Source organism: Tetranychus urticae, chromosome 3 (assembly GCF_039701765.1).
Source record: "Tetranychus urticae isolate SD_2017Ah chromosome 3, NJAU_TeUrti_SD_1.0, whole genome shotgun sequence".
NCBI classification, from domain to species: Eukaryota; Metazoa; Arthropoda; class Arachnida; order Trombidiformes; family Tetranychidae; genus Tetranychus; species Tetranychus urticae.
The window spans coordinates 21,986,726-22,002,043 of record NC_142960.1 but is presented as its reverse complement, the minus strand read 5'-3'; the positions used below and the strand labels follow the sequence as shown (position 1 = coordinate 22,002,043).

Sequence of the window (15,318 nt, the reverse complement as noted above, 5' to 3'; positions counted from 1 at the left end):
AAATTCAAAATCAAAATGTCAAAAATTTACGATTAAATGGCGCTGGGTATGCCATCTATAGAGCTTTTAAAACCTTACCTGATCATATGAGTCAATTTATTTGCTCATATTTAGCTTTACTTGTCTTCAATGTTTACGTTAATTATTATTTACGTGTGATCTTGGCTTTATTTTTTATGTTTTAAATCATCTTCTTACATTTAAAGATATCCTTTATCCTTTGTTGTCTTCTACAATGACTTTACGGCCAGTGGAAGTTGATTTTAATGAGAGTTGGAATCGTTTGCGCAGTACACTTGAATCGGTGATTTTGTTGAATAATGTTAACAAGAAAGAATGGAATGAAAGATTTTCCGATGTTTATAAGATGTGTGTTGCTAAGCCTAACCCGTACCCGGAGGAATTATACGAGGAAACCAAAAAATTTATCATCACTCATGTACAAAAACTTCATTCACAAATATGTTTACGGGTTCAAATGGGTGATAACCTGTTGGTAAATTACTATCAAGAATGGCTGGTTTATCGAGATGGTATACAGTTCATGGATAAATTGTACATGTACCTAAATAATCAACATCTTAAGAAAATGAAATTAGGCGATTCAGAACTTAATTATGGTTATGCGGATACTGAGGATCAAAAATTAGAGATTGGTGAATTAGGTCTTTCGTATTGGAGGAAATATATGATTGAACGCTTGTCTGACGATCTCGTGAACCTTTTGCTTCAAGCTTTTGAAAAGTATGTCATTTCTACATAGTTTCATCCTTGAATTGCAACCTTGTTACATTTTTAAATCAAGTTTACTTTTATCAATCTCGCGAATAAGCGTTTAAGATATCAGCTGCATTTAAATTTATTCTCAATGTATTTTTATTATCTTCTAATTTGAATTTCATTTTCTAATCAACAGCGATCGTCTTGGTAATCCTACTAATGAAAGCGTGGTTCAAGGAGTTATCGAGTCTTTTGTCATGGTTGAAGCATACAAGAAAAAGGAGAAGGACCTAAATCTTTATCGCGAAATTTTTGAGACACCATTTTTGGAAGCCACTCGTAAATATTACTCTAGAGAAGCATCTAAGCTACTTGCTCAGTACGATTGTTCGCAATACATGGAAAAAGTGTTACAGAGATTGGATTCAGAAATTTTACGAAGTCGTAAATATCTTCACGTTTCTTCTCATTCAAAAGTTAGTGAGGTTTGTGAAGAAGAAATGGTTGCCAAGCATCTCGACTTTCTTCATGCCGAATGTCAAAGGATGGTGGTCAGTGAAAGTCGAAAAGATTTACATAACATGTTTAAATTATTGAAACCTATTGGACCTGGAATTCAACACCTTGTTAGTGAGGTTCAAAAACATTTTACTAAAATTGGTTTGGATGCCATAAGCAATTTGTCTGGTGATAATATTGCAAACAGTTTTGTTGAAAATTTATTAGAAGTTTACCGTAAACAACGCGATTTAATTAACGATGTCTTTAATTCGGATCAACAATTTATTGGAGCCCTAGATAAAGCATGTTCCTATGTGATCAATTATCGAGTCAATTCTAAAGTTCCTTGTCGTTCAGCCGAGTTACTGGCCCGTTATTGTGACTCTTTGTTGAAGAAAACATCAAAAAGTGTCAATGAATTTGAAATAGATGAAAAGCTTCGACGTTCTATCACAATATTTAAATACATCGATGATAAAGATGTTTTTCAAAAGTTCTATGCCAAAATGTTGGCCAAAAGGTTAATACACTGTCAATCTGTATCAATGGATTCAGAAGAGTCAATGATAAACAAGTTGAAACAAGCTTGTGGTCATGAATTCACATCTAAACTTCATCGCATGTTTACCGATATTAAAATCTCTAACGATTTAAATGACAGCTTCAGCGAATGGTGCAAAAAAGAGAAACAGGGTTTGGGCGGCATCAACTTTAATATTTTTGTTCTTCAAGCCGGAGCCTGGCCATTGGCTCAAAATTTATCTTCACCCTTCTCCATGCCCCATATTTTGGAGAAATCATGTTGCAATTTCGAAACGTTTTACAATAAAACTTACCATGGACGGAAATTAACCTTCCTTCATCATCTTTCTACATGTGAGGTTAAAATTTGTTTCTCCAAAAAAACATACCTAGCATCAATGTCTACATATTACATGGCTATACTTTTATTATTTGAAAACACTGACCAGTTGTCTTTCAAAGAGATTCAAATGAGTACCAATCTAACGGAAGATTTGCTCTCTAAACATCTGAGTATGCTGATTGACATGAAAATTCTTACTCTGGATTCAGTCTTACTGGATAACTCTACTGTTAATAAATCATCATCTAATGAGGAAGGATCTTCACCTACTCCAATGAAATACAATTTGGAACCAGAAACCCAATTAAATTTGAATTTAAATTTTGTTAGTAAAAGAACTCGCTTCAAGATTCTTGCAGTTAATCAAAAAGAAGTCACTCAGGTTTGTAATTAAACAAATTAAGTTCACATTTAAAATTTTCGATTGCAAATTATTTTTTGCAATAACCATTATTTAAAATTACAATAGTAATCGATTTTTTCATCTATTTTCTTCCTTTAACTCATAGCATCAAGAAGTTGAACAAACTCATTCATCAGTTGACGAAGACAGGAAATTATTTTTACAAGCTGCCGTTGTACGAATCATGAAAGCTCGAAAAGCGATGAAGCACAACCAGCTTATTCAAGAAGTGATTGATCAGGCCAAGAATCGTTTCGCTCCAAGTATACCTATGGTTAAAAAGTGTATTGAAGCATTAATTGAAAAGCAGTATCTTGAAAGGACATCTTCGCAGGATGAATACAGTTATATCGCCTAGAATGATATGGTTGAAATAACTCTGATCATTCTCCCTCATTTTTTAAAAAAAATGCTTGTTCTCTCTCTTTTATTGTTAATTTGTGTATTTAAATGAGTTTATCTGTCGGTCTTCAGCTATGAAAGGGGATAATTCAGTTGCAAACCACCAACTCAAATATATATTTATATTTGCATCAATGTTTACGTTGTCTTTGAAGCACACTAGGCTTATAAGTATTTACAGCTATGATAAAAGCTTAATGAGAGAGAAATACAATTGAAAAGGCTCCATCCATATCATTGCTATTATTATAAGTTGAATTAAATGATTTAACTCATCTAATTACAATTTTTGTTGTGGTTCAATTTTTGATGAACATTGTTAAACAAGGTTCAAGTTAAAGTGTTTATAAAAGTGTCGCAAACAAAAACTAATCTAATACTGATCAATTGATGTTGATACATTAAGATTACAATATAAACCTTTTTTTTTGTGTCAAAAACAATTTACTCCTCACACAATTCATCACTGTTACTCTATTATTAATATTAGTAATTACTACTATGATCATTGGAAATCATGTAAAATTTTAGAAACTCAAGAATGTAACTTTAAATAAAATGAAACTTTCACAGTAATTGTCATGATTTTTGTTCCAATTACTCGACAGAATCAGGCTAAATTTAGCCAGTCAAATGAAAACATTGTAAAGGATGAAACCAGAATTATTTACCAAATGAGATTCATTTGAAATAATTTCAACCTGAGAATCTGAAACATATTCAAAACTAGATCATAATAACAAATCAGAAACATAATTTGAATACTTAAATAGCTGTAATCAATAAACTAATACAGAAACAAATAAATGAACCCAAAAATTTAAATAATGATCAACTAAATGTGTGTTTACTTAGGATAAATTTAGTAACAAATAGACTCGCCTTGGAGCAATTTATTCCTACTATTTACAAATTCATATTTTCACGTTCAATTAACGCGAAAATTTCAAAGTCAAAGTTGAAAATTGTAACAAAATTCAATGATGAATACATGAAAAGATGTCAACCCAAATGAGCTAAATTATGAATCTCACTGTAACATCATCTTCATCATCTCTTCATCTTTAAAATCATATGGATAGATCAACCTGCGCTGTTGATGAATTTATCCGCTCATGTTCGTAATCGATAATATCTTTTCCTTTCTTTTTCTCATCATTTCCAGGATTCTGCTCTTTTCTTACATTATTACCTCTTCTACTCTCTATCATCATCTCTTTCTTTCTCTCTCTTCTCTTTCAACTCTTTTGTGTCGCCGATTTTCGAGCGATCATCTTCATTAGTCTCTCTTTCAATCTCATTATTTGCCTTTTCGATATTTTTCCTTCTTCCTTTTTTTCGCAGTCGTATAATTTTCTTCCTCTGTCTCACCTAATATCATCCTCATCCTCACCATCATTTGTCTCACATCACCTTCCTCTGTCTACCTATTCAGTCTCTTGCCTTCCATCATCACCATCATCATCATCCTTATCATCATCCAACGAAAACAACATCTTCCTTCATTCTTCTAATAATTTCACCAATCTAGTGTTGTATTTGTTTGTTTGTTGTCGTTGTTGTTTCGGCTTACATCTTTCCTTGTTAACTGCTTGTTTTTGTTTTCCTTTTTATTGTTAAATTCAACCAAATTGTGATTCCATTATTTTGATGAACCTCATTTTAATCAACTTAACCCTTCATCTTCTTCCACATCATCTCCATCATCGTATGTAAAACTCAATAATGGGTAAGTAAATCATCATCTTTTCATTTCAACTCAATCTCATCAAGTTAAGATGAAGTTTGAAGCAAAAAAAGCAAAAAGAGGATCAAATCTTTAAAATAGATTCCCAAATGATTCGCCAACCAAAACAAACTGAAATACAAATATTAAAAGGTACATCACAGTGTTTATAAGACTTATCCTCATCATTTTGACTCCCACAATCATCTCTATCCTTTTGATTTTAAATGTCATCGCCATCGTCTTTAAACAACTGTGATAGTTGATTCCCTTTGATATTTCAACGGTTCACCATTTGTCATCCAATTGTTTAACCATTCAGTCCTGAAAAGGATAAAAATTTAATCAAATTCATTCATCGAGCAAAAATATTAAATTGATTAATACTGTCAATTTTACATCAACCACCAAATGAGAGTAAACTGAAATTGTGAGTTTTGCATGAAGAAAAATGATTATGTGATCATCGCACACTTAGTTAAACATGAGCTTTACATGTTTAATTATTAATCATTATTCATCTAATTGGATATAATAACTTCAATTAGATTGATGTGAAAATAAACAATGCAAATGAAACTGCAAAGATTGTAACAATTGCATCAGTTGGCAATCTTAAAATTGAAGCTTCAATCAAATGCTATTGAAAAGAGTGGAAATTATGATTAGATTGTTCTAATTAGATCAATTGTTAATCACAGGAATGGAGTTAAATTATATTCACTTTCAATTTTGAGTTGCAATACTTTTTCCCTTGCATTGTAACATCTTTATATGAGAAGCTTATTTTTGGCTTAACCCACTATCATCATCCTCATCTTGTTCATCTTTTTGATCCTGAAAACTGTTTACTTTTTGATCAACTCGATTCCTTGTTTATCTTACAATTGCATTGAAATGGCTGATGAAGGCTCATGGGACAGTTACCAGAACTAGGCGTAACAAAAGTAATGAAATGAATCATGGCGAGTGTCCAAGTGTCCATTTTGTCTGTAACAGTTAATTTGTAGTTGATGATGATTACAATTTGTGTTGAACCAGGGAATCCATTTTGAATTAAAAGCAGCAGCCAAATAACTGCAAGTAAAACTCAAGTTTGACATTAATTTAATCTACAGTTTCACCAAATTTTCATCCAGCGAAATATATCTATAATCAGATAAACACCAAGATAGTATATTAAACGACAATAACAAGAGAAACAATTCAATTTCAATTCAATTCAATGGCAAAAAAAACCAAATGAAATTAAACAAATTATCATCACCAGAAAAGCTAGAGATGACAAAATTAGTTTGGACATTTTTTCCCAAAAAAATGAATCAATTTTGGTTTTCCTTTTCTTTTCAAATCACATTTCAAACTTTCCAATCTTGTTATAGTCAATCAGTTTCAATATTATTAATATTGTTATCATTATTACATACTCACTGGATGAAATTGTTCATTTATATTTATTTACAATGGTTACACCAGTGAAAGTAACCAGTAAAGTTGAGAATCCCAAAGACAGTCTCATCTGATCAAAGTTGCATCTTTTAAATTACAGTTTTACAATAGTAACCTTATAATCTGATTATTGTTTCAGTTCAACTTTTGTTTCCATCCTTTTCCCTGTAAACGCCTTCCTTCCCATTAACATTCACTCCATCAACAATCAATATGTAGCACCAAGGATGTTGATAATTGGCTAGGAACTGAGGGAAAAAAATGAACAGAGAAACAAAAAGAAAGTGAAAAATATAAAAGATCATTCTTATCATTTTCATCTCATCATCTTTTTTTTCACTCACACTGAATCCTTTTTCAATGAACAACAAGCAAAAAGTATCTCATCATTACCAGGATCATTGTGTGAGCTGCTCAATTCATTGACTTCACTGATACATTGACTGAATTTGTGAGAGGCCAAAATGATAGTTAAAACCCCTTCCCTTAATCACTCACAGTTAACTATTAATCTATTAACAGAGCCTCTGTGCTGGATGTTGCCTTGGATTGAACCTAAAAAATAATACAAAACAAGAGACTTACATTATCACAATAAGCTTGGAAAGTAATACAGAGAAAAAAATTGTCTTCAAAAAAAAGATGATGATAACTTTGATGGCAAAAGAAAGTTTCTTTTTCTCGTTTTTTTCTTCTCTTCTTCTTCTTCTTTTTTTTCTTCCCTGAAAAGTTCATCTATCTGACTTTGAAATCTTAACGAATGACTTTACTCAATTCTCAATTCAAACTTTGAATCTAAACTTTACACCACTTTCTTCATCATTTCATTTCTCAATCTCAGCCTTTTCTCCAACAACAAAGCATTATCCTTTCACCATGTTCAACATGGGAAACATATCATGCTCAGAAGTCCCTTCTCATCATCATCATCATCATCATCTGGAAACATCCATTCTCATCTTTCTACACTCTTTATCTTTCTCTTCTGCCTTTTCACAAATAATCAATGATCTCTCTTTTCACCTCCTCATCCTCTTTTTTCACCCCCAGCCTCTAAACCTTCTACTTTACCATTCATCATCATCATCTTATTGAACAAAAATTCATGTTACCAGTGCACCATGGTTATCCAGTCATCCAGTCATCCCTGTTATCGCCATCGTAATAACCATCTTTTTGCCTCCATTTGCTTCTAACCAGGAAAAATGTTTAAACCGGTTTCACAGGATAATCTGACCTTTGTAAATGTTATTGTAAATATTAACAGATAGAAAGGGAAAATCTTTCAATTCTTGTGATAACCTGTCATGTCCAGAGTTTTCAACTTCATTTCTTGATACTTCGTTTTGTAACCATTTTTCCTCCTTCTCTACTTTACTCCTCTTTTTTGACATTTGCAAACAATCCAAACATTTTTGGATGAATATCACAAATTTTGCCATGCAATTCATGTCTATTCAATTTTGAGTTTCAAAATGTTGCTCTTCCCATACAGAGATCCATCCTTTGATATTGCCAATGATGATAAGGTTTCACTAATTTCTGGTTAATCCTGGTCATCTATTGTTCCAATGGTTACCATAGAAATATCACAGACTAATTGATTAAATTAATCAAATTAGTGAATTTCAATATCGGGACGTTTATAGATGTTTGTTGCTATTAACAATATTAACCATTATTTGTTACACACCAGATTAGCTTTTGCATCAACTCCATTTTACATTAATATTATCGATTTTGAGACAAAAGATATTGTTTGGTTTTCTTCCTGGCTTTTTGTCTTATATCTTTCAGTTATTGGAGTTAACTACGTTTAATCAGCATTTAATTGATGCGATCAAGTTTGTACCATTTCTCTATCCAACTGTATTGCTTTTAATAATATCAACAACAACCATGCATTAGAACGTAAAAGTTAAAAGGATGAATGAAAGCTAAAAGCAACTTGGTAGATGAGCAAATATGGATGAAAATAGCAAAAATGGGTAAAAATTAGTTTCTTTCAAATCGAGACTCTATTGCTGAGTCTATTTGTGTGATTTGAAGATTTCTCTGATCGACAGTTCTCGAGAAATCGGGTTCGAAGTTGAAACTTGCAAAGCTTTTTGTGCAAGTATGGAAGCAGATTTCATAAAAATCATTTACCTGATGTATCTTTTGATTATAAACCAGGAAATGTATTCATTTTGAGAAAGAATTTTTCTTTTTCTGTAAAGCAGATCAGTTAGATGTTCAGTTACACCGATCGCTTTCTATAGTTCAGATAGTTTATAGTTCAGACCAACAGACAATTAGTGGTACTAAAGGTCGACGAATGTATCAATCAGCTGAACCAGTTTTCAGTTTACTTCAATTCCCAGTTTTACCCAATTCCCTTGAACCAGACTTGCAGGAGCAGTTGATTAGAGATGTGTATTCATCCTTTGAGACTGGTAACATGGAAAATTATCGCCTCTACCTCCCTGACATGAATGCCTTATCTGAGGAACCTCTGTGCTCTGAATGCCTGGAACCTTTGCGTAAAACTAGAGAAAATTAATTAGTAACTATCTGACGGTTGTCTATCTGACCTTCCTTAAGGAAGCAGATTTTACAAAACTTATTTACTGATGTATCTTTTGATGAGCAGAAAATGGTCTTATTTTGAGAAATGACATTTTCTTTTTCTGTAAAATAGATCAGTTTCAGTTTGTAATTAGACAGCTAATTGACAAATTAAATGATAACCAATTAATTGTGATAATTAATAGCATTTAATTTGTTCAGTTTGATTTATTCATAAATGCTTGTACATTGCAAGTGAACTTTTACTCGATTTCAACTATGTTTTTCTCCCCAAAACATTACGTTTTCTGTGTGTGTTTACTTTTGGTTAATGTGATCTATTTTTTTCGTTTCCCATCTATTATTGGATCACTACAAGGATCAGTACATGGATATATGGAAGCATAAGAGGATAAATTAGGTTAATAATAAAGAGAAAGTGAATGGATAAAAGATTGATTTATTCAAATAAGACTGTACAGAATTAGAATCAATTGTTTCTGTAGGTGAATAAACTGGTAAAAAATATAGTGAGAGCAATGAGAAAGCCAGAAAAATAGCCTTCAACTCTCTTGAGTCTACATGGTAATAGACTTACAATGGGTTAACCAAATTAATCTAGTTTATATTTAATATACAGCCATATAAAAAGCAAATTTTTATTCATTTCAGTTACATTGAACTAATTAAACAGTTTGATGGATTTAGCCGGTGAAATTGGCAAATATACGATGGGATTACTTTGAATCTGATACAAAGGCTTGTAAGCTTCAGCTGTTAACAAATGGCTCTGTAATTTGTTGATTGGCGATTCAATCTTCAATTCAATTGATTGTTGAACATTGAAGGTTGCAACAAATCATGAAATGAACTATTGGACAAATGTTCTTGTCCATTTGGGTTCACAAGTGCCAGATATCGTTTATATTTAGTGTACTTTGCTGTTTGGGTTACATTCATCTCTAGTTTTTTTACTGGTAACCCGAAAATTCAAAAGACAGTTAATAGTCTTTTTAACCAGTTATTGTTTTTCCTACAATTTCAATCCGTAAAGTATTGTTGAACCTTTTAGATTTTGTTTCCTGAAACAATTGAAATTTAAGGATAACTCTGCCAATTCCCAGAAATCCAAATAAATTGAAACATTCTATTATATAATGATTTATATTTTCACCAACAACAATCCAAGTTAACAATTTTCCCTTCAATACTAGTGTTGCCATTTTTCATCACAAGCTTTCAATTGTTTCGATTATGTAGAGAGCTTATTTTTTTGCTTTGCTCTTAACGAGCGCTCCATAAAGAGCGCTCCATTAAGAGCGCTCCATAAAGAGCCCTCCATTAAGAGCGCTCCACTAAGAGCGCTCCATAAAGAGCTCTCAAGATTAACTCTCACTTTAAGTTCCCTTTAATCCATATTTCCCTCTCTAAGGCCATGATCCTTAATCCTTTCCATTCCTTACTTTTTCTTAACGTTCAATCTTTTCTCTACTTTAACTATTATTGACTCTACGAGCCCTCAGGCTAAGACCAAATGTGATCTCCAAGCGAGAGCTCGAAGTGAGCTCTCATTTGAGAAGTCAGAAAGAGTTTGACCTTCGATAGAAGCGTTTGTTTTCTCAGTTTTCATACAAATAAACTTTCTTTGTTTCAACAACTATTCATCTTTGTAGTTTGATCTATTCATATTTCATTCATTTCATACTATTTCATTTGTGATCACTACAAATTGGCGCAGTCGACAGGATGGCCAATCCTTTGAAAATTAAATTTACTTTGGTAAGAAGAAACGAACAGGTTCTGGTAACAAGATATTGTATAGCCGGATCTGATCAATGGACTCTCGTTAGAGAAGAATCTCAACCCATAGCCTTACATCAAGCCATAAGTCAGATGGAACCAACGCAAATCGCAATTCGTGAGATGACTCGTCAACGGACCATCACTTTATTCGTCCCACCAATTGATGCCGAAATCTACACCAATGAAACTTACAGTGCTGGATCCATTAGTGATGAAGCTTCTTCCAATAATGAGCCTCTCGCAGCGAGCGCTCAATCTGAGCAGATGGCAAATATGTTTCAAGAACTTATGCGATTTCAGATGGAATCATTTCGTTCAATGTTTAGTAATCTTCAAGAGACTCTGGCTCCCATGCAAAGAAGCAAGAACCAGAGAATGGAGGTAACAAAGTTCAACGGCCGGCAGGAAGATGCCAAGACCTGGCTTATCAGTTATGAGAAAGCTTGTGAATTCAATGGCTGGATAACCGACGATGCTAAAGTCAACAACTTGAAGGCATATTTAGAAGGTGTCGCAATCAAGTGGTTCAACAGCAGATTGGTGGAAAATCTTCCTTTTATATGGCAACCCTGGAAGGACGCGTTTCTGGAATCTTTTGGACAGAACCGTCTGACACAAGCACAGTCTGCCCTTCAGTGGGAATACCGAGGTGGACCTCTATTGGAATACTATTATGAAAAACAACGATTGCTTCAGCTTGCTTTTCCTGAGCTAGAAGATTTCAACTTCATAACGTTAATGCTTTTGAGCCTTCCTGATGAGCTCTCAAAGCAAATAAACATTTCGGAAGTGAATACTAAAGATGACCTACGGCGAGTACTGTGTCAACTCAAACCAATGAAAGCCCGTGATCGTCGACCCTACGAAGATACCAAAACTAAACCCAAGAGTTCAAGACCAGAAAAGTCTCGAAACGATACTTCAAATATTTACTCATTCGATACAATACCTAAGACTCACACTGCAAGTGATGACAACGTCTTTAAAATAAGAATCAATGGACATGAAGCGAGAGCTCTATTTGACAGTGGTGCCAAGGCTAACATGATATCTGAAAGATTTGTCCAAGAAAAGCAGTTAAAAGTTGAGGAGCGCTCGTCTCTCGTCAAGGCATACAATGGTGAGATCTCACATTGTGATCTAAAAGTGAGCGCTCAGATTGAGTACTCAAATCGAGTTATCGACTTGAGTTTCATCGTGAACAAAGATGCAACTTATGATGCTATCTTGTCAATCTATGCCCTACAAGAATTGAAGGTAAAGTGGGACTTCGCAAACAACCAGATCTGTTGTGCTGTTACCGATTGCAGTCAATATGTGGAGAGCCTCGACCAAGCCAAGAATTCGTTTCCAAAGCTCTTTGAACCAAGTACAAAAGAGCCCTCGTTACAAGCTGATTTTAAATTATCACCCGACTCTCCAGTCATCCAATCCAAGGCATACCGCTTATCGCGTGAGAAATACATTTGGGCTCAAGGAAAAATAAAGGAATTATTAAGCATGGGGATAATTGTTAACTCGACTTCAGAATTCGCATCGCCGTGTGTTATTGTGCCCAAGGAGAATGGTCAGTTACGACTATGTCAAGATTACCGCGAAATCAACAAGCATACAGTTTTGGATCCATACCCTTTCCCTATTATCGACGAAATTATAAACATGTTTGGTGGTTGTAAATTCTTCAGCAAAATCGATCTAAAGGATGGTTTTTGGCAAGTAGGAATTACCAAAGAAACTCGAAAATTTAGTGCATTTGTCCTGCCCTTTGGACACTTTGAACTAACTCGTCTTCCTTTTGGATGGAAGAACTCGCCACCGATATTTCAACGCAAGATGGTTGAAATTCTTGATGAACTATTACAAACTAATAAAGTTGCCGTTTACATTGATGATATCTGTGTTGGAGGTGTCACGATGAGAGATTGTGCTGAGCTCTCATTTCGAGTGCTCAAAAAGTTATCTCAATTTGGGATACAAATCAACGAAAAGAAAAGTGTATTCTGTTCAGAAAGTATTATCTTTCTCGGACGTGTTATTGATGGTTTCACCAAAACAACTCGATCAGAATCAGTTGAACGAGTTAAGATGATGAGGAAGCCAACTGACCTTCACAGTCTCCGTTGTTTTACTGGCCTCACAGGACATTTCAGAGCTTTCATACCCAAATATGCTGAACTTGTTCGCCCTTTGGATAGATTGAAGCAAAAAGACGTGGAGTTCGAATGGAGCCCTCAATGTGAGCGCTCATATCAAGAGCTCATTAAGATAATCAGTTCAAACCCTATCTTAGGAGTTCCTGATTGGAATCTTCCTTTCGAGCTCTCATGCGATGCATCGTACTATGGTACTGGAGCAATTCTTTATCAACGAGACAAGAAAGAAGTACGCAATAAACAATTGCGAGTGATCGGATATTATTCTTATACTTTCACTAAGCCAGAACAGAACTACTCAACTACGGAAAAGGAATGCCTAGCCGTCATCAAAGCAATAAAATATTTCCGAAGCTACTTGGAAGGCAAGGAATTCAAAGTGCATAGTGACCACCAAGCCCTTTCTCATTTACTTTCACTCAAAGAGCCGAAAAACCGTCTCGGTCGTTGGCAGACATTCTTGATGAGTTTTAATGTTCAAATCAATCATCGTTCCGGTAGGGAGTTAACCGATGCAGACGCACTTTCAAGACTTTGCCCAGAAATACCAATGATTAATTTAGTATTACTATCGGATGAAAAGAAACGCATAGAAGTAAACCAAGACCAAGTGCCTGCCATTTTACAGTCTTATCACGATGACCCGTACTCTGGTGGCCATGATGGGATCTCAAGAACATACCATAAAATTTCAGCTCGTTTTACTTGGCCCAAGATGAAGGAAGATATCACAGACTACATAAGAACTTGTGACGTTTGCCAACGAGTAAAATCAAAACTGAAGCAGCATCAAGACTTTATGATCTTGCCTCAGCATTCAAAAGTCCCTTTCGAAGTCATGCATTTAGATTATGGCGAATTGACTAAAAAGAAAGAGGGCTCCGCGAAAACACATTCCTTTCTCGTTATGGTCGATGAAGCGACTAGATTATGCCAAGCAGTTCCAATGAAAGAAGATGCCTCTTCTTTAGTGCTCTTTTTGAGCGCTCACCCATCAATTGATAAAATCAAGAGATTGATTTCAGACTGTGGAAAATCTTTCATTTCTAAAGCAACTAGAGACCTCGCAACTAAGCTGGATATCAAATTGGTAACTACTTCACCATATAGCCCATGGTCTAACGGAATGGCGGAACGCCACGTTCAAAAGATAAAATTATTTTGCGAATGTTTTCCTGATTTCCCTGGAGGTTGGAAAAAGGCCATTGAAGCAGCAGCAAAACATAATAATCGTGCATACAATCGTGCTCTTGGTTGTTCACCATTTTTTAAAGCTTTTGGATACACAGACTGGCTACCGGCAGACAATCACTTTGGAGTAGTTGGTAATTGCGAAATAAAAGAAAAACCTTTCAGCGATGAGCAACAATTGAAATACAGAACTAAGATGCAAGAGTATCATAATAAAGGAAAAACTAGACCAATGAAATTTGAGGTCGGTTCAAAAATCTTAGTATTTAAAGGAAAAATTGGAAAAAAGTTCAAGTTTGAAGGACCATTTGAAATCAAGGATATCATTATCAAGGATGGACAGCAGAAGACAATTATCTACGATGAAAATGGACAGAAGAGTTTTGCACACATAAGGAATTGCCGTTCATATCATCCCAGGCGGGATAATTCCAAGTAACGGGGAATGTAGAGAGCTTATTTTTTTGCTTTGCTCTTAACGAGCGCTCCATAAAGAGCGCTCCATTAAGAGCGCTCCATAAAGAGCCCTCCATTAAGAGCGCTCCACTAAGAGCGCTCCATAAAGAGCTCTCAAGATTAACTCTCACTTTAAGTTCCCTTTAATCCATATTTCCCTCTCTAAGGCCATGATCCTTAATCCTTTCCATTCCTTACTTTTTCTTAACGTTCAATCTTTTCTCTACTTTAACTATTATTGACTCTACGAGCCCTCAGGCTAAGACCAAATGTGATCTCCAAGCGAGAGCTCGAAGTGAGCTCTCATTTGAGAAGTCAGAAAGAGTTTGACCTTCGATAGAAGCGTTTGTTTTCTCAGTTTTCATACAAATAAACTTTCTTTGTTTCAACAACTATTCATCTTTGTAGTTTGATCTATTCATATTTCATTCATTTCATACTATTTCATTTGTGATCACTACAGATTAATTGTCCATTTTGATTTTAGTCCTTCTATAAGTAGACTTTTGACCATTCCTGGTTGGTTAGGTTCAGTTAAATCCTTAAATTGTTCATTTTGCAGACTTTTCTGGTTCATTTTTATTCCATTTTTTGGGTTGATTCAATGATAACAGTTAGGAAATGATTAATGATTATCAAAGTGAACAAGCTTACCAATTAACAAACAAGAACCTCAACAATTACAGCATTAGTATTTGATGGATAATATTGCAACAAAATTGGTAGCCAAACACCTTTTTCAACAATCATTATTGGTATTGAATCGCCAATTATTTTATTGTGTGTTTTGGTTATAAATTAACATAAATCGATATATTTTAATTCCAATGTTTACTGTCAACTTTCAATCGCATTATTGATAGGTAATTGTGTATCAATGTTTATATATGAGTTTTGGGTTTGGATACAATGAGAAACAAATCAATACAAAACAAATGATTATTCATTTGATTGAACCGATTCACTCAATAATAACTGGGATCAAATCAACACAACTGAATCTTTAGCTGCATCAAAAATCAGATCCAAGTAATCAATTATTAAATTTTCATAGTCTAATGACTGGAATAATTGATTGGAAAGTTGATGTGAAAGAGTCACA

The 15,318-nt window shown here is 34.2% G+C and overlaps 2 protein-coding genes across 4 annotated transcripts in view; both read left to right on the top strand.

Annotated features, from left to right (window-relative positions):
- Nucleotides 1–106: 106 nt before the first annotated feature.
- On the top strand, nucleotides 107–3,467 carry Cul2 (cullin 2). Its single transcript, XM_015932455.3, has 3 exons — nucleotides 107–744; nucleotides 917–2,468; nucleotides 2,596–3,467. Exons 1-3 carry the CDS (start codon nucleotides 236–238, stop codon nucleotides 2,845–2,847), a joined length of 2,313 nt encoding a protein of 770 aa, XP_015787941.1. The 5' UTR covers nucleotides 107–235; the 3' UTR covers nucleotides 2,848–3,467.
- Nucleotides 3,468–4,068: 601 nt separating this feature from the next.
- The window catches only part of kcc (solute carrier family 12 member kcc), a 56,308-nt gene continuing 45,058 nt past the window's right edge, over nucleotides 4,069–15,318 (top strand). For 2 of the 3 annotated variants that reach the window (XR_003082768.2, XM_089268878.1), the window contains exon 1: nucleotides 4,288–4,620. Coding sequence is in view for 2 of the 3 variants with exons in the window: in XM_089268878.1 (XP_089125004.1) it covers nucleotides 4,617–4,620 (4 nt within the window). In the remaining variant the exon portion in view is untranslated. Of the gene's footprint in view, nucleotides 4,621–15,318 lie in introns of all 3 variants that reach the window. The other variant, XM_015932268.3, reaches the window with a different exon arrangement.

Bases quoted from the DNA above. Each gene is read 5' to 3' on its own strand.
- Cul2 (XM_015932455.3), top strand. From the start codon at position 236: ATGACTTTACGGCCAGTGGAAGTTGATTTTAATGAGAGTTGGAATCGT. The intron at 745-916 runs GTATGTCATTTC...TCTAATCAACAG, and splicing joins TTGCTTCAAGCTTTTGAAAA to CGATCGTCTTGGTAATCCTA. The intron at 2,469-2,595 runs GTTTGTAATTAA...TTTAACTCATAG, and splicing joins ATCAAAAAGAAGTCACTCAG to CATCAAGAAGTTGAACAAAC.